The sequence below is a fragment of the Mesoplodon mirus genome, assembly GCF_964341445.2.
Source record: "Mesoplodon mirus genome assembly, chromosome: 20".
NCBI lineage: Eukaryota > Metazoa > Chordata > Mammalia > Artiodactyla > Ziphiidae > Mesoplodon > Mesoplodon mirus.
The window spans coordinates 20,143,355-20,169,134 of NC_138996.1; the positions used below are offsets into that span (position 1 = coordinate 20,143,355).

Sequence of the window (25,780 nt, forward strand, 5' to 3'; positions counted from 1 at the left end):
GGGTCAAATGATAAATAAAACCCATGAATTTCCATTAGTATGTGTGTGTATATATAGAGAGACCATTTAATGCTGCTTTGTGCGTGTGTATGTGTGGACACACGCAAGTACATACCACGGATGTAGATTCAGCACCAGGTAACTCCTACTGCGGTCTGATACATACTTTGAGAACTATACAGAACTGTATACGTAAACTCTTCATTTATACCACCCAGACACTATTTAAGATATTTAACAGGCATTTGATAGTTTTTTATTACAAGAACGTTCAATCTAACACTGCAGGAACTATTGATAAGGTACTTTTGGGGAATGGCCCATTCTTTAGACATTTTCTGTAGAACTATTCACGATTCATGACTAGCATAATTGTGCGGGCAAAGGGTGGCTCTCTATCTAGGCAGTCATTTCTGCCTTTTTAATTAAAACATTCAATATTAAAAGATGATTTATTTATATTTGAAAAATCCTAGCTGGGAAATCAGGGACTGAAAGAATCAAGGCTGTTTAGCCAAGAGGTGTCCCCAGTGGGGGTAACTAAGAGCCTTATCTTTATCCTAAAAGGGACATGGATTTTTCAGAGGTTGAAAAATGTGCCTTAGAGCAGCGGTCCCAAACTTTTGGGCTCCAGGGACCAGTTTCGTGGATGACACTTTTTCCACGGACCGGGGTGGGGTGGGGGGTAGTTCAGGCGGTAACGCGAGTGACGGGGAGGGGCAGATGCAGCTTTGCTCGCCTGCAGCTCACCTCCTGCTGTGCCGCCCTGTCCCTAACAGGCCACAGACTGGTACCAGTCTGGGGGTTGGGGGACCCCTGCTTTAGAGGATGGTTCTAGGCCTAAACTTTCCTTAAGACACTTGATTGTTCGGTCAAAAGATGACCAAAAAAAAAAAATTTTTTTTGAAAGCTATAGCTTACATCTTACAGCACAAAACAGTAGGCAAAACTCATCTGTTCTCTATGTAGTTTGATTCCTCCGCTGATCTTTTTTTGACATTAACCTAATCATTAAGAAGAAAAAATATTATGAATTTAGCTTTTATTCAAAATTAAATAAGCAAAAGCAAAATTTTTAAGAAACTTTTACAAATTACTTACATAAAAGAAAGTTAAGAGGGACAGTCACAAGTCTGCAACAAATAATTACAAAAGTATCTAGGGCAGCATGAATACAGACCATGTCACAGCATGGTGATCTAACTGTGATATGAATAAGGCATAACTAACATTTGCACCAAGACGAGAATTAAAAAAAAAAACCCAACATACTTTAAAAGCTTAGTTCTACATTAAGCTTCTTCTCTTCCCTTAGATCCTTAATGGGTTTATACTATGTAATTTTTTTAAACAAACATATCATGTCAAACTATAAATTACATAGATGGGCAGTTAATGTGAAAAGCCCCCCTAAAATGTACAAACTAACTGGTACTGAACTGAGTTCTCCATTTACCTTTATGTACAGTTAAGTGTAAACCATATTTTCACAGTTTTAAGTGTTTTATGAATAGATGCACAGTACCAAGTCAGGTTTGCAATTGTTCCTGAAAACTGGCTCTAGGTTCTGCATCCGATGCCTGTTGGCTATTGGGATGCAAGTATTTACATAGATAAGAAACTGTGTCCTAGTCAATGGTCAAGACAGCTCAGCAAGAGCGGTATTTCCGACAAAGAGTGAAACTCAATACCATAGCTTACATACTTGTGCAAATTAAGCATCAGGACAGAGAAATCTGAGGCAAATTCAATTTGCAAAAACTTGTATCGCTACGTTGTAAACTTGGGCAATAAATGACCCTCGGCAAGTTCTGCTCTCTATGGCTTTTTTTTTTCTTTTAAAATTTTAAAGCCAGAGAAAATGCACCCATACTACCCACACGGGCGCGCACGCACGCGCGCACACGCACACACACACACACGCACGCGCACACACACACGCACACGCACACACGCACCCACACGCACAGTCTCATTTAGAGTATGGTACATAGTGCAACTTCATCACAATGCAGAGGTTTAACACACAGTTAGTGTGTGTTCTTCTGTGCAAGTTCTTAGTGGTCTGAATCCTAGTTGAAGGTATTTGTTTGCAGAACCACAGGATTCAGGAGGTTGAAGGAAAAGAAAACAAGAAACAGTTTCATGACATTTCTCAAAGCAGCACTGGGTGGGCAAAGGCAGCGGACAACCCGGCCGTCACCACAGCCAGATTAGGGTAAGTTCAGAGGAAGGTCCAAGCAGTTGGTTACTTCGATTGGTCTCTAGAAAAATAAGTCAGTATATGCTGTATCTTTGTCAGCCGTTCTTTCAAAGACTTCATTGATAAAACCGACAGCTGATAGCGGGGGTCGACGGGAAGGACGGCAAGAAGCCACCAACACCAGGCGGGTCCATTAGGGACGGCCTAGAAAGAATCCACATTGTATACTGTTAATAAAACAAATATTTATATAATTACAGCAGTAAAAAGCCACCAGCAAGCTAATCTGTATTGAGCATTTTATGGTGTCAGATTCTTTTTCTAACTTAAAAAATGTTTAATTGAAGTATCGTTGACTTACAATACTGTTAGTTTCAGGTGGGCAACATAGTGATTTAGTATTTTTATAGATTATCCTCCATATAAAGTTATTATAAAATGTTGACTATGCTCCCTGTGCTGCACTTTCCATCCTTGTAACTTACCTATTTTATACCTAGTAGTTTGTACCTCTTAATCTCCTTTACCCCTCCTCCTCCTCCACTTCCCTCTGGTAACCACAATTTGTTTTCTGTATCTGTGAGTCTGTTTCAGTTTTGTTATGTTTGTTCATTTGTTTTATTTTTTATACTCCACATAGAAGTGAAAACATACAGTATTTGTCTTTCTGACTTATTTCACTTAGTAGGATAATCTCCAGGTCCATCCATGTTGTCACAAATGGCAAAATTTCATTCTTTTTTATGGCTGAGTAGCATTCCATTGTAGATACACACACACACACACACACACCACATCTTTATTCATTCTTCTGTTGATGGGCTTAGGTTGTTTCCATATCTTAGCAATTGTAAATAATGCTGCTATGAACACTGGGGTGCACGTATCTTTTCAAATTAGTGTTTTCATTTTCCTTGGATATATACTAAGGAGTGGCGTTTCTGGATCTCATGATAGTACAATTTTTAATTTTTTTGAGGAACCTCCATACTGTTTTCCACAGTGGCTGCACCAATTTACATTCCCACCAACAGCGCACGAGTATTTCCTTTTCTCTCCACATCCTCACTAATACTTGTTATTCTTGTCCTCTTGACAGTATCCATTTTTACAGGTATGAGGTGATATGGCAACATCACTAATCATCAGGGAAATGCAAATCAAAACCACAGTGAGCTATCATCTCACACCTGTCAGAATGGCTATCTCAAATCCTTTTTCAGTCACTATTATGCCCATATAAAATGGGGAACCTGAAGCTTAAATATAATGCAAATTGTCCAAGATATCTCAGCTCATACGTGGCAGAGCCAAGATTCTCATAATCCAGACCTGCCTCCCAGCCAGCATTCCTTCCTCTTCACCGACCAAAACAGGGTATCTGAATCTCAGGCTACTGGCTTCTGGGGCTGGACATTCTGTGTTACGGGGACTGTCCTGTGCACTGTAGCATGTTTAGCACATCTCTGACCCCTGTCTACTAGCTGCCAGTAGCTCCTCCCCCAGTTCTGATGGTCAAAGTCGTCCTCAGATATTGCCAAATGTCCCACAGGGGCAAAACTGTCCCCAGTTGAGAACTGCTTTCTTAAAATATATATTTAAAACACTAAGGGACTTCCCTGGTGGTCCAGTGGTTAAGGCTCTGCACTTCCAATGCAGGGGCCATGGGTTCGATCCCTGGTCGGGTAACTAAGATCCTGCATGCCACGCAGCATGGCCAAAAATAAATAAATAAATAAAATATTAAGACAAGTTAATTGATATCTTTAAATGTCTTCAAAGAATTGTGGAATCCTAGGAAGGATATAAGAAAAGTCTCAGCTTCCAGTTTCATTTGAGAAATAAACATATCTCCAGCAAAGAACTTCATCTGATGTTGCAAGGGCTGACTACTGGCTATGGAACGAATTAGGAATTTATATACAAGAATGTTTAAGCCACCTTTACTACACACTGAATTGCTTTTTACTGAACCTAAAACATGAAGTTTCAGAATGACAAAAGGAGCTGTGACATGAGGTGACATCAATAAGCTCCTCCTAGAATCAAACTGGACTTATCTGTGTCCTGCCTGTTGTCAACTCAGCATCACTGCCACCTTCCGTACATCAGAAACTACATTTCCCAGGATCCGCCCCCCCATGTGGGGAGGTGGTTCCAGGTTAAACATGACCAATGAGAGGCACTCTTTCAAGATTTGGAAGTTGGGAGAGGAAGCCATTGTTCTCTGGAGGCTGTTGCCAAGTGTGGGCAGATGTGAGATTTGCAGAAGCTTTCCAGAGCATTCTTGAAAACCAGCTGCTCCACTACTGCAAACTGAGACACTGGTGGGGACTGCCCTGGGATTCCTAAGGATGACAATAGCTTCCCCTCCAGTCCTGAGCCCGTGCTCCACTGTGTCAGGAAGAGAGTCCCTGAGCTCTGCTGACGATGGCCTGATCTGATCCTCCCTCCTCCAGCTCTCCCGATGGGGGTGTCAACTTTAATTCCGACAATAAACCCTTCACTCCTGGGATATATAGAGTGGCTGCTTTTGTTTTCCTGACTGAATCCTGACTCATACAATATGACTAGCTGAAAGCAGTGGAAGAGGACTGTGTAATAAAAGTGAGGGCGGTGGAGGTGACTGGAAAGTAATGTTGAAATTTTCTACAAGTTGGTTTGTTAACATTTAAAATGTACTTATTCAATTCCGTGCTCATCAAAAGCTGTTTCTATCAAGTTCAATCAGATGCAGGTAGCCAGGATAAAACAAACATGTGGCAACTGATATTATGCTGGACACAGAATGAGAACGCAATTTGGAGATGATGTGATGTTGAAATTTTGAGTTCAGGTGAAGGATTCAGTTGAGATTCAGACAGATGTAGGCTGACCTTTGAAAACTGGAATGAGAGACAGTGTCCATCACAGGGGGATCAATTCTCTGTCCATCTGATATTCATTTACAGCCATTCCTTTATGTAATCTATTCCCATCTGATCACGAACATTGTATCCAACTCAATTCGACAATGCTTATGCCTAATGCTTTGGTGGGTCTCCAGGACAGGAACGTTTCTTTAGCCTCTTGCGGTGCTCTGCCTGACCAGAAGGCACCTGCTGTATGCTAATTAGATTCAACTTAAATGTGAACCCTAAATTCCAGATCAAGACCATAAGAACGATAGTTTCAGGAGGAGTGAAGTATAAAACGTGAAGAGATAAAAATGAATTAAAGTGGCAGGGTAAAAAGCTGGGGATAACAGAAGAGGTGACAAGATTTTTTAAAAGTATAGAAAATGATACATCTCTCAACTCTCAAAGGATAACAGCAAAGCTAAGAGGCTCAAAGACGTAGCTGTCTCATAGGCATAATTTACTAGACGGTACCATGTCCCCTTTTATTTTTCATTTTTATTTTTTAATTGAAGTATAGTTGATTTACAATGTGTTAATTTCTGCTGTAAAGCAAAGTGACTCAATTACACACATATATACATTCTTTTTTTATATTCTTTTCCATTATGGTTAATCTCAGGAGATTGGATATAGTTCCCTGTGCTATATATTAGGACCTTGTTGTTTATCAATTCTAAATGTAACAGTTTGCATATACCAACCCCAAACTCCCAGTCCATCCCTCTCCCTCCCCACCTCCCCCTTGGCAACAATGAGTCTGTTCTCTATGTCTGCTAGTCCATTTCTGTTTTGTAGATAGGTTCAGGTTCATGATAGGTTCATTTGTGCCGTATTTTAGATTCCACATATAAGTGATATCATATAGTATTTATCTTACTCTTTCTGATTTACTTCATTTAGTATGATAATCTCTAGTTGCATTCATGTTGCTGCAAATAGCATTATTTTGTCCTGGCTGAGTAGTATTCCATTGTATATATATGTACCACACCTTCTTTATCCATTCTTCTATCGATGGACATTTAGGTTGTTTCCATTCTTGTGACATGTGCTATTGTGAACAGTGCTGCTATGGACATAGGGATGTATGTATCTTTTTGAATTAAAGTTTTGTCTGGATATGTGCCCAGGAGTGGGATTGCTGGATCACACGGCAACTCTACTTTTAGCTTTTTGAGGAACCTCCATACTGTTTTCCATAGTGGCTGCACCAACTTACATTCCCACCTTCAGTATAGGAGAGTTCCCTTTTCTCCACACCCTCTCTAGCATTTGTTATTTGGGGCCTTTTTTAAAAAAAAACAACATTATTTATTTGGCTGCATGGGGTCTTAGTTGAGGCATGTGGGATCTTTCATTGTGGCGCGTGGGCTTCTCTCTAGTTATGGTGTGCGGGTTCAGTACTTGTGGTGCACAGGCTCAGCAGTTGCAGCACGCAGGCTCTCTAGTTGTGGGGCGCGGGCTCTAGAGCACATGGGCTTAGTTGCCCCGTGGCATGTGGGATCCCTACAAGGGATCGAACCTGTGTCCCCTGCATTAGAAGGCAGATTCTTAACCACTGGCAGAGCAGAGCCCTGTGGCCTTTATAATAGTGGCCATTCTGACCTGTGTGAGGTAGTACCCCATTGTAGTTTTGATTTGCATTTTTCTGTTAGCTATGTTGAACATCTTTTCATGTGCCTATTGGTCATTTGTATTTCTTCTTTGGAGAAATGTCTATTTAGGTCTTCTGCCCATTTTTTGATTGGGTTGTTTGTTTTTTTGTTGTTGAGTTGTATGAGCTGCTTACATATTTTGGAAATTAGCCTGTGTCAGTCACGTCACTTGCAAATATTTTCTCTAATTCTGTAGTTTGTCTTTTCGTTTTGTTTATGGTTTCCTTTGCTGTGCAAAGGTTTGTAAGTTTGATTAGGTCCCATCTGTTTATTTTTGCTTTTGTTTCTATTGCCTTGGGAGGCTGACCTAAGAAAACACTGGTACAAATTGTGTTAGGGAATGTTTTGCCTATGCTCTTCTAGTTTTATGGTGTCGTCTTAAGTCTTTAAGCCATTTTCAGTTTACTTTTGTGCATGCTGTGAGGGTGTGTTGTAACTTCACTGATTTACACACAGCTGTACAACTTTCCCAGCACCCCTTGCTGAAGAGACCATTTTTTTCCCATTTTATATTTTTGCCTCCTTTATTGCAGATGAATTGACTGTAGATGTATGGGTTTATTTCTTTATTCTGTTCCATTGATCTGTATGTCTATTTCTGTACCAATACCACACTGTTTTGATGACTGTAGCTTTGTTGTATTGTCTAAAGTCTGGGAGAGTTATGCCTCCTGCTTTGTTTTTTTTCTTCAGGATTGCTCTGGCAATTCTGAGTCTTTTATGGTTCTATATAAATTTTTGGATTATTTGTTCTAGTTCTGTGAAAAATTTCATGGGTGATTTGATAGGGATCACATTAAATCTGTAGATTGCTTTAGGTAACATTGCCATTTTAACAATATTAATCCTTCCAATCCAAGAGTATGGGATATCTTTCCATTTCTTTAAATTCTCTTTAGTCCTTTATTTTATTTTTTGGTGCAATTTTAAAAGGTATTGATTTTTACATTCTCTTTCTGATATTTCATTGTTAGTGTAAAGAAATGTAACCGCGTTCTGTATGTTAATCTTGTATCCTGCTACTGTGCTGAAATCATTTATTAGATATGGTAACTTTTGTGTGGAGCCTTTAGGGTTTTTTATATAGAGTATCATGCCATCTGCATATACTGACTATTTTACCTCTTCCTTTCCAATTTGGATACCTTTTATTTCTTGTCTGATTGCTGTGGTTAGGACTTCCAATACTATGTTGAATAGAAGAGGTGAGAGCAGGCATCCTTGTTCCAGATTTTAGCAGGAAGGCTTTCAGCTTTTCACCATTTAGTATTATACTGGCTGTGAGTTTGTCATAAATAGCTTTTATTATATGGAGATATATTCCCTCTATACCCACTTTGGTAAGAGTTTTTATCATGAATGGATGGTGAATACTGTCAAATGCTTTTCTGCATCTATTGAGATGATCATGTGGTTTTTGTTTTTTCTTGATGTGGTGTATCACATTGATTGATTTGCATATGTTGAACCATCCTTGTGAACTTGGGATGACTCCCCCTTGGTTGTGGTGTATGATCTTTTTTATGTGTTGCTGGATTCAGTTCGCTAATATTTTGTTGAGAATTTTTGCATCTATATTCATCAAAGATATTGGCCTGTAATTTTTTTTTTTTTTTTGGTGGTGTCTTTATCTGGTTTGGTACCAGGGTGACAGTGGCTTCACAGAATGTCCTTGGGAATGTTCCCCGCTCCTCAGTCTTTGGAAGAGTTTGAGAATTGGTATAAGTTCTTCTTTGGATGTTTGGTAGAATTCACCTGTGAAGCCATCTGGCCCTGGACTTTTCTTTGTATGGAGTTTCTTTTTCTTTTTTTTTAAAATTACAGATTCTATTTCACTTCTGGTGATCAGTCTGTTCAAATTATCTATTTCTTCTTGATTCAGTTTTGGTGGGTTGTATGTAGAAACTTGTCCATTTCATCTAGGTTGTCAAATTTGTCAAAGTTGTTGGCATATTGGTTGAGATTTCTTTTTCATTTCTTATTTTATTTGGGTTCTCTTTTCTCGGTGAGCCTGGCCAGAGGTTTGAAAATCTTGTTTATCCTTTCAAAGAACCAGCTATTGGTTTTATTGATTTTTTTCTATATTTTTTAACCTCTGTTTCCTCCTTGATCTTTATTATTTCCTTCCTTCTGCTGGCTTTAGGTTTTGTTCTTCTAATTCTTTTAGGTGATAGGTTAGGTTGTTTATTTGAGATTTTTCTTGTTTTTTGAGGAAGGCCTGTATTGCTATGAACTTTGTTCTAAGAACTGCTTTTGCTGCATCCCATAGATTTTGTATGGCTGTGTTTTCATTGTTGTTTGTCTCAAGGTATTTTTTAATTTAATTTTTGATTTCCTCGTTGACCCAATGGTTTTTTTAGTAGTCTCCATGTAATTGTTTCTCATTTCTTTTCCTGTGGTTGATTTCTAGTTTCATGCTGTTGTGGTCAGAGAAAATGCTTGAAATAATTTCTATACTCTTAAATTTTTTGAGGTTAGTTTTGTGCTCTAGTATGTGCACTTGAAAAGAATGTGTATTCTGGGTTTTTTTTGGATATAATGTCCTGAAATATCAATTAAGTCTCACTGTTGTATCATTTAGGATCTCTCTGCCTTCTTTTCTGTCTAGAAGATGTGTCCATTTATTGTGAGTGGGGTGTTAAAAGTCTCCTACTATTATTGTATTCCCATCAATTTCTCCCTTTATCTGTTAGTATTTGCTTTATGTACTTAGGTGCATATATGTTGATGAGCGCATAATCCTCCTCGTATATTGATCCTTTTATCATTATATAGTGTCCAAGTCTATTTTGTCTGATATGAGTATTGCAACTGCTGCTTTCTTGTCATTTCCGTTTGTATGAAATACCTTTTTTTCCATCCCCTCACTTTCAGTCTATGTGTGTCCTTTGCCCTAAGGTGGCTCTCTTGTAGGCAGCATATTATAGACTCTTGTTTTTTAATCCAATCTGAAACTATCTTTTGATCGGAACATTCAGTCTATTGACATTTAAGGTAATTATTGATACATGTGTATTTATTGCCATTTTAAACCTTGCTTTCCAGTTGGTTCTTTGTTTCTTTTATCCTTTTTTTTTTCTTTTTGTGGCTTGATGATTTCCTTTTATTTTATGCTTGTGTTCTCTTTTTGGGTTTTGTGAATCTATTGTATGCTTTTGATTTGTGGTTGCCCTGTTTTTCAAGTATGTTAACCCCTTCCTATATGTGCTTGCTTTAGACTGATAGTCATGTAGGCTCAAACACATTCTTAAAGAATCTACATTTTCTTACTTTCCTTCTCTACATTTTATGGTTTTGATGTCCTTTTTTACATCTTAATGTTTATCCTTTTGCTATTCCTTGTGTTTATTGTTGCTTTCACAAATAGGGGTTTTTTATTTTCTTTTTGATGTGTATACTGGCTAGTTCATTTACTTTCCAATTGTGATTTCCTCCTTCCTATATCTTCTTGCTGCTTTTTTATTTAGAGAAGACCTTTCAATACTTTTTTAAGATAAGTTTAGTATTGCTGTATTCTTTTAGTTTTTGCTCGTCTGAGAAATTCTTTATCTCTCCTTCTATCCTAACTGATAATCTTGCTGGGTAGAGAACCCCAGGTTGCAGGTTTTCCCCTTTCAGGACTCTGAATATATCTTGCCACTCCCTTCTGGCCTGCAATGTTTCTGTAGAGAAATCAGCTGATAGAATTATAGGAGTTGCCTTGTAATTAACTCTGTTTTTCTCTTGCTGCCTTTAGAAGCCTCTCTTTAACTTATGCCATTTTAATTATAGTATGTCTTGGTGTGGGTCTGTTTGGGTTCCTCTTGTTTGGGACGCCCCCTCTGTGCTTCCTGTAGCTGGATATGTTTCCTTCTTTAGGTTTGGGAAGTTTTCAGCCATAATTTCTTCAAATACATTTTCAATCCCTTTTTCTCTTTCTTCCCCCTCTGGAATCCCTACTATGCATAGATTGGCCAGCTTTATATTATCCCACAGGTCTCTTACATTGCTTCCTTTTTTGTTTTTTTCATTTGGCTTCCTGTCTGCTGTTTTGATTGGGTAATTTCCATTAGTCTATATTGCAGATCACTTATTCTTTCTTCATTATTCATTCTGCTATCACTGCCTTTAGCTCAGCTTTCATCTCTGCAAATGAATTTTCTAATTTTTCTTGGCTCTTCCTTCTAGCTTCTTTTAACAGTAATCTGCATTTCTGTCGATAGCCTTTCTTAATTCCTTCAGTATTTTCATTACCTCCCTTTTTGAACTCGGTATCTATTATTAGGCTGAAGAGGTCTGTTTCATTGTTCCTTCAGGGGAATTCTCTTGGTCTTTTAACTGGGAGTGGTCTGTGTCTTCATTTTACTTGTATTTCTCTTATTCTGTCAGTTTAGGAGAAACAATTATGTACTGTAGTCTTGGAGGGCTATTTATATGCGGGAGCATCCCTACGTAGCTTGTGTGGGTTTAATAATTTTTTGGCATGAGGGCTGTTCTTGGTTTGGATGCCTGTTGCCCCTTTCCTCAGCGTGTGCTGGCCGTTGTCCCCTGGATCGGGGTGTGCAGGTGCGTGGCTTATGCACACTGCCAGGGAGGAGGGGGCAGCAGTTGGCACGTGGCTGTGGGACCCTCAGCAGCAGCAGTGGTCTGCACCCGCCCCTGGAGCTCAGGTAGGCAGTGCCCTGTTGCCTGAGAGTGCGTGCTCAGAGAAGGAAGCTCCTACGGCAGTCCTGAACCTCTCCTTGTACCCCCCCCCAACAATGGCACCTTGCCTCTCTGGCAGTCTGAGGTTTCTTCCCATATTCCCTCAGTCGTGGGGCCCTACACCCTAGCCCCCTCAGGCTGTCTCCACACAGCCAACCACAGCCCTCTCCCCAGGGTCTGACCTCTAAGCTTGAGCCTCAGCACCCAGCCCCCTCCTGCCCCAGCGGACAAGTGTCTCAGGTTGGTGAGTGCTTGGTGGCACCGACCATCTGTGCAGGTCTGTCTCTGCTTTGCCCTCCGCAAACTGGTTGTTGTGCTCTTCTCCGTGTCTCTGAAGCTCTCCCTCTGTCCCAGCTGATCTCCCCACCAGTGAGGGGACTTCCCAGTGTCCAGAAGCCTTTCCTCTTTCAGAGTTCCCTCCCAGGGGCGCAGGTCCCATCCCAATTCCTTTCTCTTTTTTTCTTTTGTCCTACCCAGTTAGGTGTAGATTTTCTTGCCCTTTTGGAAGTCTGAGGTCTTCTGCCAGCATTCAGTAGATGTTCTGTGATAATCGTTCCACATGTAGATGTAATTGTGATGTGTTTGTGGGAGAAGGTAAGCTCCATGTCCTACTCCTCTGCCATCTTGATCCTATCTCCCATGTCCCATTTTTAACTCCTTATCCCTCCCTTCTGGAAAATCCTCAGCTGGGGGCTTTCTCCTTGTGCACTTGCTCCTATACGCATCTCAGCTGACACTATTTCCATCCTCTTCCTATATAAGATGCAGTGCATACCCCTGTGCTAGAGAATATGGTCATGAATCTAAAGATGGGACAAAGGAGATGTGCAGAACTAAAGATGAAGAAACTTAAAAACCTACCAATTTCGGGACTTCCCTGGTGGTGCAGTGGTTAAGAATCTGCCTGCCAATGCAGGGGACACAGGTTCAAGCCCTGGTCCGGGAAGATCCCACAGGCTGCAGAGCAACTAAGCCCGTGCACCACAACTACCGAACCTGTGACCACAACTATTGAAGCCCACGTGCCACAACTACTGAAGCCTGCACGCCTAGAGCCCGTGTCCGCAACATGAGAAGCCACCGCAATGAGAAGCCCGTGCACCGCAACAAAGAGTAGCCCCTGCTCCTGGCAACTAGAGAAAGCCCGCGTGCAGCAACAAAGACCCAACTCAGCCAAAAATAAATAAATAAATACATTTATAACAGAAAAAATAATCTACCAATTTGGGTTTACACAAAAAGTGAGACTTTCGGAAACAATATCAAAGCCATCATACCTGGAGGTTTTCCTCCCTCCCGGGCATTGATCCAAAGTGCTGAAGAATTTGGCTTCGAAATCTGTCTCTTAAATTCTGAAACCAGCTGCAGGCTTGAGAGTAGACCAAATCGTGAAGCTGTCGGAGGTTCTCTATCTCATCTTCATTCTCAACCTAGAAATACAACAGTCAGTAAGGTGTCTGTGTCTAATCTTCCCATCCATCCCTATAGAAATGGAAAAAAAACCCCATAAAAAAATAGGGAATACCTATTTCAGTGCTGGATCAGAGTATTCTTCTCATGCAGTAAACACCATACATTTCTGCCTCACAGAGTGCCAATGGGCCAGACTAAGAAGGCAGCAAGCCTTGACCTCCCAGCATAGCTGACCTCGCCTCGCTGAGTTAGCAGTGCAACACTGCAGAGCCCAACTAACAGCCCCTAACTGGGAGGGGTACGGTGGAGAGTTCGTTCTCAGATAAAGGTCTACAGGGACTGGGAGTTCGTCTGTACGGATCAAAAGCCTTTGAGAGCAGTAGAACAAAAAAACAGGAATACGGTTGCTACAGTGAAAGGAAAGTTTGGGGGAGATTTAAGGTGCCGTAGCAAAAGCAGTAATAGGACAGAGGAAAAGCATAATTACACCTTTTGCCAGGGAACTGGGTCAAAAAAAACCCTGCAACAAATAGCATATAAAGCCAGAACTTTTGAGAGACAATACATTATACACTCATTATACAATGATGAACTGCTGCTGCTGTAAAGGCCCAAGGCCGTGGCTACCGCCGTCCCCTGTGTATGCCCTTTGGACTACTGGTTCATCAAACTGCAAATATAAAATTAAATGCATCAGCCTTCCAGCTTAAGATCCAGAAGACTAGTCTCATAAAACACAGGTGGGAAGATGGAACATTAACTCATCCATCTCATGTTGATTTCTTTAACACTCATATCCCACTCACCATGCCAGGGAGCACTATATTTCACATACATTAATGCATCTGAACAAATACCAGGCCTGAGTCAGCCTTTCCTACTTAAAGAATGACTCAATAAGAAACAACAGTGGACTCTGAAAATATCTTGATGTATAAAAAGGTAAGACTATAGCACAGGGGCTTCCCCTGTGGTGCAGTGGTTGGGAGTCTGCCTGCCAGTGCAGGGGACATGGGTTCGAGCCCTGCTCCGGGAGGATCCCACATGCTGCAGAGCAACTAGGCCCGTGCGCCACAACTACTGAGCCTGCGTGCTGCAACGAATGAAGCCTGTGTGCCTGTGCTCTGCAGCAAGAGGAGCCAATGCAATGAGAAGCCTGTGCACCACAGTGAAGAGTGGCCCCCGCTTGCCGCAACGAGAGAAAGCCCGTGCGCAGCAACAAAGACCCAACGCAGCCAAAAATAAAAATAAAAAATAAAAAAAGACTATGGCACACAAGAGACAAAACAACATACTTTTTATTTTTAAAGGATTTGAAATGAAAAAAACAAAGTTGAAAAAGCATCTGCTTTTTCACAACAATGTGAATGTGCTTAATGCCACTGAACTGCATATGTAAAAATGGTTAAAATGGTAAATTTTATGTCATGTCTATTTTACCACATGAAAAATTTTAACAGAAAGGTAGAAGAGCCATAGATTCCAGAATTCTGGTCTTGGACTTGACCAGACTTGACTTGGTTCTGGACTTGGTCTTGATATGAGCAAGAAATAAACTTGTGGGGCTGGGATCAAGACGGTGAAGTAGTAGGATGTGAAGCCCACCTTCTCCCTCAAATACATCAAAAATCTACATGTGGAATGAGTACACGTGGAATGATTCTCCCAGAATATCTACTGAACACTGGCAGAAGACCTGAGACTGCTGAAAGGGCAAGAAAATCACCATGTCATCAGGTAGGAAAAAAAGAAGACAGAAAAAAAAGAAAAGGAGAAAGGAATCAGGATGGGACCCATGTCCCTGGAAGGGAGCTGGGAAAGAGGAAAGGTTCCTAGACCCTGGGAAGCCCCTTCACCGGCAGGGAGATTGGCCAGGACAGTAGGAAGCTTCAGAACCTTGGAGAACACAGCAGCTGGTTTGTGGCAGCCAGAGTGGAGAGAGGACAGATGGTCAGTGCTGCCACTGTGGGCTCCCCAGCCTGAGATGTGCGTCAGCCGGGGATGGGTGCTGGTACTCGGGCTTCAGAGATCAGACCCAGCGAGAGGACTGGGGTTGGCTGTGTGGAAACAGCCTGGGGGTGGTAGCTAGAATCTGGTGCAACCGCAACTGAGACTGTATGAGGAGGAAACGTGGGCCGCCTTAGAGGCCAGGTGCCATTGTTTGGGGGGTGCTCAAGGGGAGGGGTGGGACCTGCCATTGTAGCCTTTTTCCTGTGTGTGCGCTCGCAGAGGGCAGGATACTGCCTGCATGTGCTTGAGACTCTGTCGTAAACTGCCACTGCCTCCCTCCCAGACTCCAGGAGTGGGTGCAAGCCACCTCCCGCCTCCCCTCCCAGGGCCAGGCACCAGTGACTGCATCTGCACAACCCCTATCAAGGGGATAACAGCTGGCACACACTGAGAAAAGAGGTGACAGGCGTATAACAACTCTCACACCAAGTATATTAAACCCACACATGCTACACAGGGATGCCCCACATATATATAGCCCTCCCAGACCACAGTAGATAATTGTTTCTCCTAAACTCACAAAGTAAGAGAAATATAATTAAGAAGCAGAGGAACCACACTCCCAGTTAAAAGACCAAGAGAAATTCCCCTGAAAGTACAATGACGTTGACCTCTTCAGTCTAACAGACACGGAGTTCAGAAAGGAGGTAATGAAAATATGGAAGGAATTAAGAAAGGCTATTGACAGAAATGCAGATTACTGTAAAAAGGAGCTAGAAGCTATAAGAGAGAAACAAAGAAAAATTAGAAAACTCATTTGCAGAGACAAAAGCTGAGCTAAAGGCAATGAACAGCAGAGTGAATAATGAAGAAAGAATAAGTGATTTGCAAGATAGAATAATGGAAATTATCCAATCAGAACAGCAGACAGGAAGCCAAATGAAAAAAAAAAAAAGAAAGCAATATAAGAGACCTGTGGGATAATATAAAGACAGTGTGGTACTGGCACTGGAACAGAGTAGAGCCCAGAAATAAACCCACACACCTACAGTCAATTAATCTTCAATAAAGGAAGAACACACAATGGGAAAAAACAGTCTCTTCAGCAAGGGGTGTTGAGAAAGTTGGAGAGCTGCATGTAAATAAGTGAAGTTAGAACACACCCTCACACCATGCACAAAAATAAACTCAAAATGGCTTAAAGACTTAAACATAAGACATGACACTGTAAAACTCCTAGAAGAGAACATAGGCAAAACATTCTCTGACGCAAGTTGTACCAATGTTTTCTTACCAAGGCAATAGAAATAAAAGCAAAAATAAACAGATGGGACCTAATTAAACTTGTAAGGCTTTGCACAGCAAAGGAAACCATAAACAAAACAAAAAGACAACCTACAGAATGGGAGAAAATATTTGCAAACAATGTGACCAACACAGGCTTAATTTCCAAAACATATAAGTAGCTCATACAACTCAACAACAAGAAAACAAGTAACCCCACTGCAAAATGGGAGAAGACCTAATTAGACATTTCTCCAAAGAAGAAATACAGATGGCTAAGAGGCACGTGAAAAGTTGCTCAGCATCACTAATTATTAGAGAAATGCAAATCAAAACTACAATGAGGTGCCACCTCACACAGGTCAGAATGGCCCGTGTAGACCATTAAAAAGTCTACAGATAACAAATGCTGGGCAGGATGCGGAGAAAAGGGAGCCCTCCTGTACTGCTGGAGGGAGTGTAAGTTGGTGCAGCCATATGGAGAACAGTATGGAGGCTCCTCAGAAAACTAAAAATAGAAGGACCATATGACCCAGCAATCCCACCCCTGGGCGTATATCCAGAGAACACCATAATTTGAAAAGATACACGCAACCCCTATGTTCTTAGCAACACTATTCACAGTAGCCAAGACATGGAAACAAATGTCCGTGGACAGGAATATGGATAAAGAAGATGTGGTACATATACACAATGGAATAATACTCAGCCATAAAAAAGAATGAAATAACCACAACTTAGATGCAACTAGAGATTATCATACTAAGTGAGTCAGAAAGAAAAAGACCATATGATATCACTTATGTGGAATCTAAAATATGACACAAATGAACCTATCTACAAAACAAACACAATCACAGACATAACAGACTGGTGGTTGGGTTGCCAAGGGGGAAGGGGCTGGGAGAGGGATAGAGTGGGAAGTTGGGGTTAGCAGATGTAAGCTTTTATATATAGAATGGATAAACAACAAGGCCCTACTGTATAGCACAGAACTGTACTCAATATCCTATGATAAACCCATAATGGAAAAGAATATTAAAAAACAATGTCTACATATGTATAACTGAATCACTTTGCTGTACAACAGAAATTAATAACACTGTAAATCAACTATACTTCAATAAAAAAAATTTGATCCCAGAAAATAAACTTGTGAATTGTTAAGAACTATTACCAAAAAAATGTATCTGCTTTCTACCTTTACAAAATTCAAGGGACCAAACCATGAACTCTAGTAAACAGGGAATGATAAAAATAAAAGTCTGAGTTAGAAAAAGGAGCTAAGAAGTAGGCAGAAGTTTTAAAGGCAGGCTTTTAAAGTTAAGGAATTTCATTGTGATAACTGAATTTAAAATGTCATCAGAGGTCACAGAAATTAGAATTACTACACCAAGGGAAAAAACAACTTTGATATAAAAAATTTGAGAAGCTTTTCCAGAATGAACAAGAAATCATTATATAGATGAAGAAAAATTATTAGACAAGACCACAATGACATAGAGAATTCAGTTTTCTAAACATCAAATCGATAATACTCTCAATATGCTAATTTACTGTCATATATTTATATATAGTCATAAGTTTAGCCACATACTCAAGGAATTTTATCAGCAAATCCAATATATGAAGATGTAAATTTACATAAAACTAAAATAAGGTTATTTTACAAAGAACATCACCTTTTAGCAAATGATTCCATTAACCAAATATTCGTAAGGCACAGACTATCAGTCAACTCAAAATTCCAACTCATACTTTTGGCTCATTGCACAAAGCAAACTTTCCCCATAACATCTTTATAATAAGATAGGACAGGTAATATCAGATTAATCAAGTTTATCAGTAGAGAAGCAATACGATATAATGATAAAACATAGCCCTTGGAGCCAGAGAGCTGGTTTTGAATTATTTTTTTACACTACCTATAGGATCTTTGGCAAATTAATACTCCTGAATTCTTTCTAATACTCCTGAATTCTTTCCTCATCTGCTAGCTATCTCATAGCGTTTTGAAAATTTAATGAGCCACTGTTTGTAGAAATGCCTAATGCCAACACTGAATAAGTGCTGACTGAGATGAAGGGCTCAAACAGATCAATGAACAAGTGAGAGTGTAAGATCTATGTTTTTCTAATGCCCTTCCAAAGAAAGTTGCCTTTCATTTGATATTTACAGTACCACAAATCATTTTTCTGGTACCTAAACTAATTGCAGATGGTAGAGTAGGTACTGGAAATACCAAAAGGGCAGCATTAACCCTATCCAAGAAAATTTTCACACTAACCCTCCACAGGTAAGATATCGCCAACAATTATACGGACAGTGCTTTATCTGTGTTGCCCTAAAGTTAGACACAGTTGGGTTCTGTGTTCAGTTTTAGGTTATCTTAGGCATATCTTAATATAGAACAATTCTTCAAGGATTTTATGTGTTTACCTTTACGTCAAAGTTCAATCTACTGATGATTACATCAGCTTTGACTACTAATAAATTCAGTTTAAAAGGGTAGGCATTAGCAGGTTTCATAACTTACATGGATTGGAAGTTCAACTGAATCCACTGCTATTGTTAAGCAATTACCATGCGAATACACACATACATTCTAGGCACTGTGCTGGCTGTCAAGCCAGTAGAAATGAACAATATATCTAGGTGCTGGTCTCCCAAGTTCTCTTGGAACTCAGGATGGTTAAGAACAAGATGAGCAAAAGGTAACTTGGAGCTAATCTGTGTAAGTATTGATGAGGGTCTCTGACAGGAAGAACTGGTTAATGATCCTATCAGCCTTTATGCGTGTACAATGCCTAGGACACAGTATACCAGAGCATGCTGAAAAAGAATAGTTTTTAATACCTTAACATCTTCCAGATATTCAATGTCTGCAGTGCAGTATCCATCTTTCATCCCTCTTTTTAAAACCCTAAACCGCTTTCCTCCAACTGTGTCAACCACAGACCTCCCATCAGGCAAGAAATGTACATTTCTAATTTGTAACATACAACCATAATCTGCAAAACTAAAGGAAAAACTCCAATTAATATCAAAGTTCAAGCAACAAGCATGCAAGTTCTCAGCAATATTCAAAGAAAATTCCAGAATCAATAAAAATATTTACATAAAAAGCATACCCATTTTGTGTATCGCTGACACACATCCCAAACTGTTTAGTTCCAGTCTGTATACTTCTTCGAATCATCAATCTGTATCTTGGCTCAAACACATGAAGAGGGCAAGGCACAGTGGGGTAGGCCATAGTGCAAACAAATATTGGAACATTCTTGGTCAAGCTGAAGAAAAAAGTTTCATTATTATATATCAGGACATACAACAAAAATGAGTGAAGCTTGCAACAGTAATAAATAATAGGCAAATTCACTCTAAAATCAGGTGATTTTTATTCTTGGTAAGAAAAGAAATCAGCATCCTTTTCATTTAAGCTCATATTGATACAATATTAATCCTAAAAATCTGTTGGTGATCCTCTTACAAGTAAATTTGAATTTGATATACAAAGTTATCATATAGAGCTAAGTATCTATGAATCACAAAGCAATTGATTATAATTACTATTTTATATTAAAATCTGTTTAAAATATTTCTAACATGACAGAGTTAGTAAATTCTTACTCTTAGATAATAAGAAAACGTGAGGTCCCACAAAAGACAAAAAGCAAATCATTCAAAATTTTTAGGCATTAAAATATTTTCATACTAACAAAAACAGGTAATTCAATGAGATAACATTTCTTCCAGATAATTAAAATGACAACACTTATTGCCAGATTGGCAAGAAATGTGAAGGATAAAGGCAGTGCGCAGCTTTGGCAAGGGTGTGGGAAAACTGGCAGCATGAATCGCACAACCATGCTGAAGAAGAATCTAGCCGTGTGCATCAAATGCTTTCAAAAAGGTTCATATCCTTTGAACCAAAAGGCTCACTTTTTCCCTGCAAGTACTGTAAGAATGTTCAACATAGTACTGTGTATAGTAACCAAAACTTAGAAGCAAAAAGAGGCCAGTAAAATCAATTATGACGTAACCATAAAATGATACTATGTTTACATGTTCAGATTAATGAGAAAAGGAAGTTACAGAAATGATAGGATTAAAATGATCCCATCTTTGTTTAAAATGTATTTATATACATTGGGAGGGACTGGGATGGATATATGCCAAAATGCCAATGATGATTACGTTTGGGTTACAGAGTATGGTCCCCCCCCACCACTAATATTTTCTAGTCTTTCTTCAAAAAGACCACAAATTACTTAAGTAAAGGCAATATCTAATACACACATTTAACATACCAGTCCTAGTTCCTCTACTTTTAAAACTCTATATTCTACCATCATTGAGCACTCTTATGAACATAAAAACTGGGGGGGGGGGGAGCCAGTATACCTCTTAATTAGCAAAACTTGTAAGTACCAGGGGATGAGCTACGCCTTAAAATGATAGCCCTGTTAGTACACAGCAAGATTCCCTGAGGCTTCTCCATCACACTCAGCTTCCCTCACATCACTACTCTTTCTGTCATCCATGGATTTCACTCTTCTGTGAGGGGTCTGGTCCTGTCACTATGTTTTAGTATTTCAAAAATACATCTGAAGCATTCTTATATCCAAGCTTTTTGCAGTGTTGGTCAAAAAGGCTTATGATCCTCACATCAGAATATTTTCTATCATAAAATCACACAATAAAATATCAGTTCCATGAGGAGACAAATCAATATCAACTTCTATAAATAAAAGATTAGAAACCTTTCTTCTGTTGAAGGCCACTAGCCCAACGAAGACATTTGGTAGACAGATATTGAAAAAGAAAATCTGCAAGCACAATTATTTTTTTCTTAGAAAGTTAGAGATATAAAATGTTTAATCTGTATTTTTTAAAAACAAACAGCATATAAAAATTACAATTTTGCTCTTTAGTGTCCAGTTAAAAGTAAGTGGGAAAAAAAAAGAGTTAAGAAATTAGAAACCCATGAAAGAAACTTGGACACTCAAGAAGAGACTGGAGAAAAGACATGAGGGGAAGAGAAAGGAAAAAGAAAGGTAGAAGAAAGCAAGCTATACAGAGCAACAAAACCATGTCCAACCTACCCAGCCCCAATTAGCTTTTATGTGCTCTTACTAGTGGTACCACTGAATCCCAAAGTTACCACCAGGTTTTTCACCTTGCTGATACTAAGTCATTTCTGCTAACAGTCAATAGCTTCATTAATTGAGAATTTAGCCCCTAAGTCACCCCTTCCAATTTCAGTCTCAGGCCTTAAGGTCCCACCCGCTTCAAACCTCTGATTGGCTAACCCTCCTGCCAATCCAGGCCATCTATCCTCCACCTTCCTCCTGCACCACCATGATTGATGCCTGAGGGATGCAGTTCCCAGCAACCACCTCACCCCTCTCCATTCCCGATTGATTCCAGGGCCTGATGTCACTGGAGGAAACCCCTCCCCCACCTAAAACACTGCTTCAGTGCAGAGAGCTGAGTCAGTCACTCCCAACAGAACATCTAGAAGTTACCAAATGAACTTTTAAAAACTTCTGTCAAGGACAGGGGAAGCTGGCCACTATTTGTTTAAAATATGCCTCTGACTACACTGGGTTGAACTAAAGACAGAACCCAGCTTGCTGTGAAGCTCTCCTTACTATTTCAAAGGGTAGTAGTTCGTAATTTGATTGTTAATTTTTCTGAGAAGAAACTTACTGTGAGAGTTCAGCAGTTTCTTCATCATATATTTTTTTTCTCTCAGACAGTTCATCAGGCAGGTACTTCACTATTAAATCTTCCAACAGCTGTGTGACACAGTACCTCCTATCTGCTAGATACTGAAAAACAATATTATTTTACATTCCAGTGCTTTTTTTCCTACAGTATAAAACAGGCAAAACAGTTTAACTTGACATAGTAAAGCCTCTATTACATATTTATACAGTCAGTTCTGAATTAATTTAGTGAGGGGGACCATTACAATGGATGGTGCTAAACAGGTAAACCTGCCTGAGGCTTACCTCAAGAGCATTAAAGACACATACTTGCAACCTGAACCAAGTTCTGTATATAAGACCCTTGTCTTGCTACGATCATACATCTTTATTAGCAGCAGTCAGCGCTGCCCTGCCATCTCCCACACCAAAGGCCAAGTTCCATCTCACAGTGCATGAGTATCTGAAACTAGCATTTGAATTGAGAAACAAAAATAAGATAAGGAATGAATGATGCATTTACTTGCCTTATTTAAGAAAAGCAAAACTACTCCTTTTTTGTCCCCCATTTCAGTGGCAGAGTTACCAGGTAATTTTTCTTTCAGATTTTCCTTCCATTGTCATCCCACTATGACTAATGATCCCCTTATCAAGAGGCTGCTCTTCCTATGTGAGCCACCCTCTGTATAAAATGGTCCATTTGTGCCACTCCCTTAATACTCTGAACACTGCCACCCTCATGCATTTTCGTGTTATTCTCTCTTCCAACTGCCAAAAGCGATCTGACTATCCTTCAGGGTCTGGCTCCAATTTTACCTTTTGCATAAAGTGTTCCTTAATTATTTTTTTGTCTCCCAAGAATCCCTTACTTAACCCTTTACCATATAAAAGGCAGTTACCATACCCTGCACTATATTACATGGACAGGGATACATTATATCTCTGTAACTAAACTAAGAACTGCATAGGGCCAGGGACCAGGTCAGTGTGTGTGCAGGATTTTGGACCAAAAAAAAAAAAAAAAACCCAATACCAATTTATTTAATAAAAGTAATGAGGTAAAACTCTTGGGAGACAATCACAAGATAAAGAGAAGCCACCTTTTTCTCTGTAGATCCAGCAAAAAGTTTTGTCATTATCCAGTGAAGTACAGAGTAGGAAATATGAATGGTGGGGAAGTGGGTTATAGTAGTGGTTTTTAAGGTTTAGCATGAACAGGGCTTGTTAAAATGCAGATTGCTGAGCCCCACCCCAGGGTTTCTGATTTAGTGGCTCTGGGGTAGGGTCTGAGAATCTGTATTTCTAACAAGTTCCCAGGGGATACAGATGCTGCTGGTCAGGGGAACATACTTTGAGAACCATTGGGCTGTAGACTGGAGAGACATACTCTTGAGCAGATAACATGTACACACATAACTGAAGAGTTTATTATAAAATTAATCAAATGACATACTGTAAAAGCAGTTTCATTACCGTTTTCTATTAAATTAAGATGTTTTAAAATTTAAGACTCGTATTAAATTTGGGAAATACAGCCTCTCTTACAGTACTGGTAAGAATCTATTTTTGTACATTACTCGGGACCTAGGCAATTTGGCAACTGGTTTTAATAAGTCTTATAAATATACGGCCTTTGATCCAGTAATTCTCCTCCCAGGAATTTACCCTAAGGAAAGAGTCAAAGACACAAACCACAGTGTCAAAAGACACAAACCACAGTATACTGAAACAAAACAACTTACATACCCAACAATAGGAAAATGTTACACCACTGGACTAGTATACTGCTACAAAAATCATGTCTTTAAAATGTATTCAAATGAAAAAATGAGCAAAATGAAATGACAAGTAGGAGAAGTAGAAAACTGTAGAGCATGTCAATTTTATCCTTGTAAATATATATTTAGACTTTACCAATTATATTATACAGGGTGTCTTCAGGTCAGGACAAAGGATAAAGTTATTTTTAAACAGTATGTTATGTTTTTAAATAATATCCTTATTTTATCTTCCTTAAAACTTCAGACATTTTTTCAGGTGAGAGAACTCTAAATCTAAAGCAATGTATCTAAATGTTAATCTGAAAAAAGCATAATAAATATGTGAGTGTATCTAAAAACTCTGGAAAACCAGGAAAGAGCATGTTTAGAGTACTTCACCTGAAAACATTGAGTATACTAGTTGAAATAACAAACTCTTTTAAGAAGGAAGTTTTTTTATCTTATGTTTCCTGACTTGAACATTCTTTATGTGGTTTTCTGTTTTACTACATATAGGCTTGCTATGCTATAACAATACATACATGCCATATGATATCTGTACAGAGCTATGTTTTCTGTATAGGAAATAACTGTATTTTCAATAGCAAAATGGTTTTATCAATTTTTTAATTCGTATTTGGAAGACACTTCTTTTCTTCAAACAATCCAGGACAGAATCACTCTCCCTGATCAATGCTCCCACTGCAACTGGAACTCAGAATTCGAAGGCTTTGGCCTCACCTTTGGGGACTTCAAGTCACTCAAGCACGACTGAGAGAGTGTTGCTCTCCCACTGCTTATGGAAGATACCCACCTGAGATGCAGCTATTTTCCTAATGCAGGTGATTAGTGCTTTTCACTTACTAGACAAGGAGGGATGTGGGAAGCTGTGCCTCCCTCTCTTCTCGCCAGGCCACCACCTTCTAGAGCTGTGCTGTCCAATGTGGTAGCCACTACTCACATGTGCCTTCTACGATGTACATTAATTAAGATTAAACAAAATTTAAAATACAGTTCCTTCTACACATGTGGCTGGTAGCTACCATGTTGGACAGCACAGATACAGAGCATTTCCATCAATGCAGACAGTTCTACTGGACACAGTTGCTCCAGATGTTAAGGGGATTGGACTAGACCTGAAATCTAGCCTAAACATGGTGGTGGGAGGCAGGGCAGTTGGGCTTCCCCAATACTGTCATCATTAAAATTCAATAGATCCCTGACCAGGTACTTGACCACACCTCCTTTGTTTAAAAAATTAAGTCAGGGGTCTTGGCCTTCAGACCCTCTCTGGTTTCTCCTCCCCTCTCCAAACTCACTTTTCTCTAACACTAGCATATGGGTAACAAAACAGAATCCCTTTTGGTCACTCAGCATATACAATGTAATTTATTCTGACCCTATTAATCATTGCTATGGCTGAATAAAATCAAACCATGTTGCTACACTTAAGACCAATAAACAGATAAGCATAAAAATGTTTACCTCTTTTAAGCTTTCCTTACAAAGGGGACAGTATGGTGTGTGATCTAAACAACGCTCAAGACAATTCTTACAGAATGAATGTCCACAAGGGGTTGTTACTGGCTCAAAAAACAACCTGAAATCAACCAAAATACATGTTAGTTTTCACAATAAACTATCCATTGGAAAAAGTGAACGAACGAATAATGGAACCATAACACTGATCTCTCTCTAGAGGAGGAAGGAGGAGGGTCTGGTGGGCAGGAGAGGAGAGAAGCGGCAGTGGTAAATATGAGTATATCCTCCTGAAGCGTTTAAGAGTTCACCATCCACAGAGGTACCCTGCGCTGGGGGCCTGGAGCTGTACGAACATAACCGCCACTCACACGTGGCTATGGCGCCCTTGAAATGGGGCTGGTCCAAACTGAGATGTGCAGTGCATCTAAAATACACACCAGATTTCAAAGACTTAGTGCAAAATTAATGATGTAAACTATGTCATTAATAATTACTCATTCGTTTTTGTACAGATTCTTATTTTATCATCACTTTAAAATTGGTTTTCTTAACAAGCTTATAAAAGCCTTACAAAAATAATCCACTAAATTATTACCATTGACTCCTAAAGAAATAGGAGGCTTAATATTCAAACAATATGGAAAAACTAATTTTTCTTACATTATAATTATTTCCTGAAACATGATACTTTGGAAGTTCCTAGAAGTACTGTTAGATGTATAGGTACTTCAGAAATCAT

General features: G+C 39.5%; 1 protein-coding gene across 2 annotated transcripts in view; it reads right to left on the reverse strand.

Moving 5' to 3' along the window:
- Positions 1-1,040: 1,040 nt before the first annotated feature.
- Positions 1,041-25,780, reverse strand: part of LONRF1 (LON peptidase N-terminal domain and ring finger 1) — a 45,574-nt gene continuing 20,834 nt past the window's right edge. Inside the window, exons 7-12 of one of the 2 annotated variants that reach the window (XM_082608755.1) lie at positions 25,045-25,159; positions 21,801-21,922; positions 19,220-19,378; positions 18,945-19,107; positions 12,719-12,871; positions 1,041-2,407 (exon numbers count right to left, since the gene is read on the reverse strand). In XM_082608755.1, coding sequence (XP_082464881.1) covers positions 2,249-2,407; positions 12,719-12,871; positions 18,945-19,107; positions 19,220-19,378; positions 21,801-21,922; positions 25,045-25,159 — 871 coding nt within the window. In that variant the 3' untranslated portion in view covers positions 1,041-2,248. Of the gene's footprint in view, positions 2,408-12,718; positions 12,872-18,944; positions 19,108-19,219; positions 19,379-21,800; positions 21,923-25,044; positions 25,160-25,780 lie in introns of those variants that run through there. The other variant, XM_082608756.1, reaches the window with a different exon arrangement.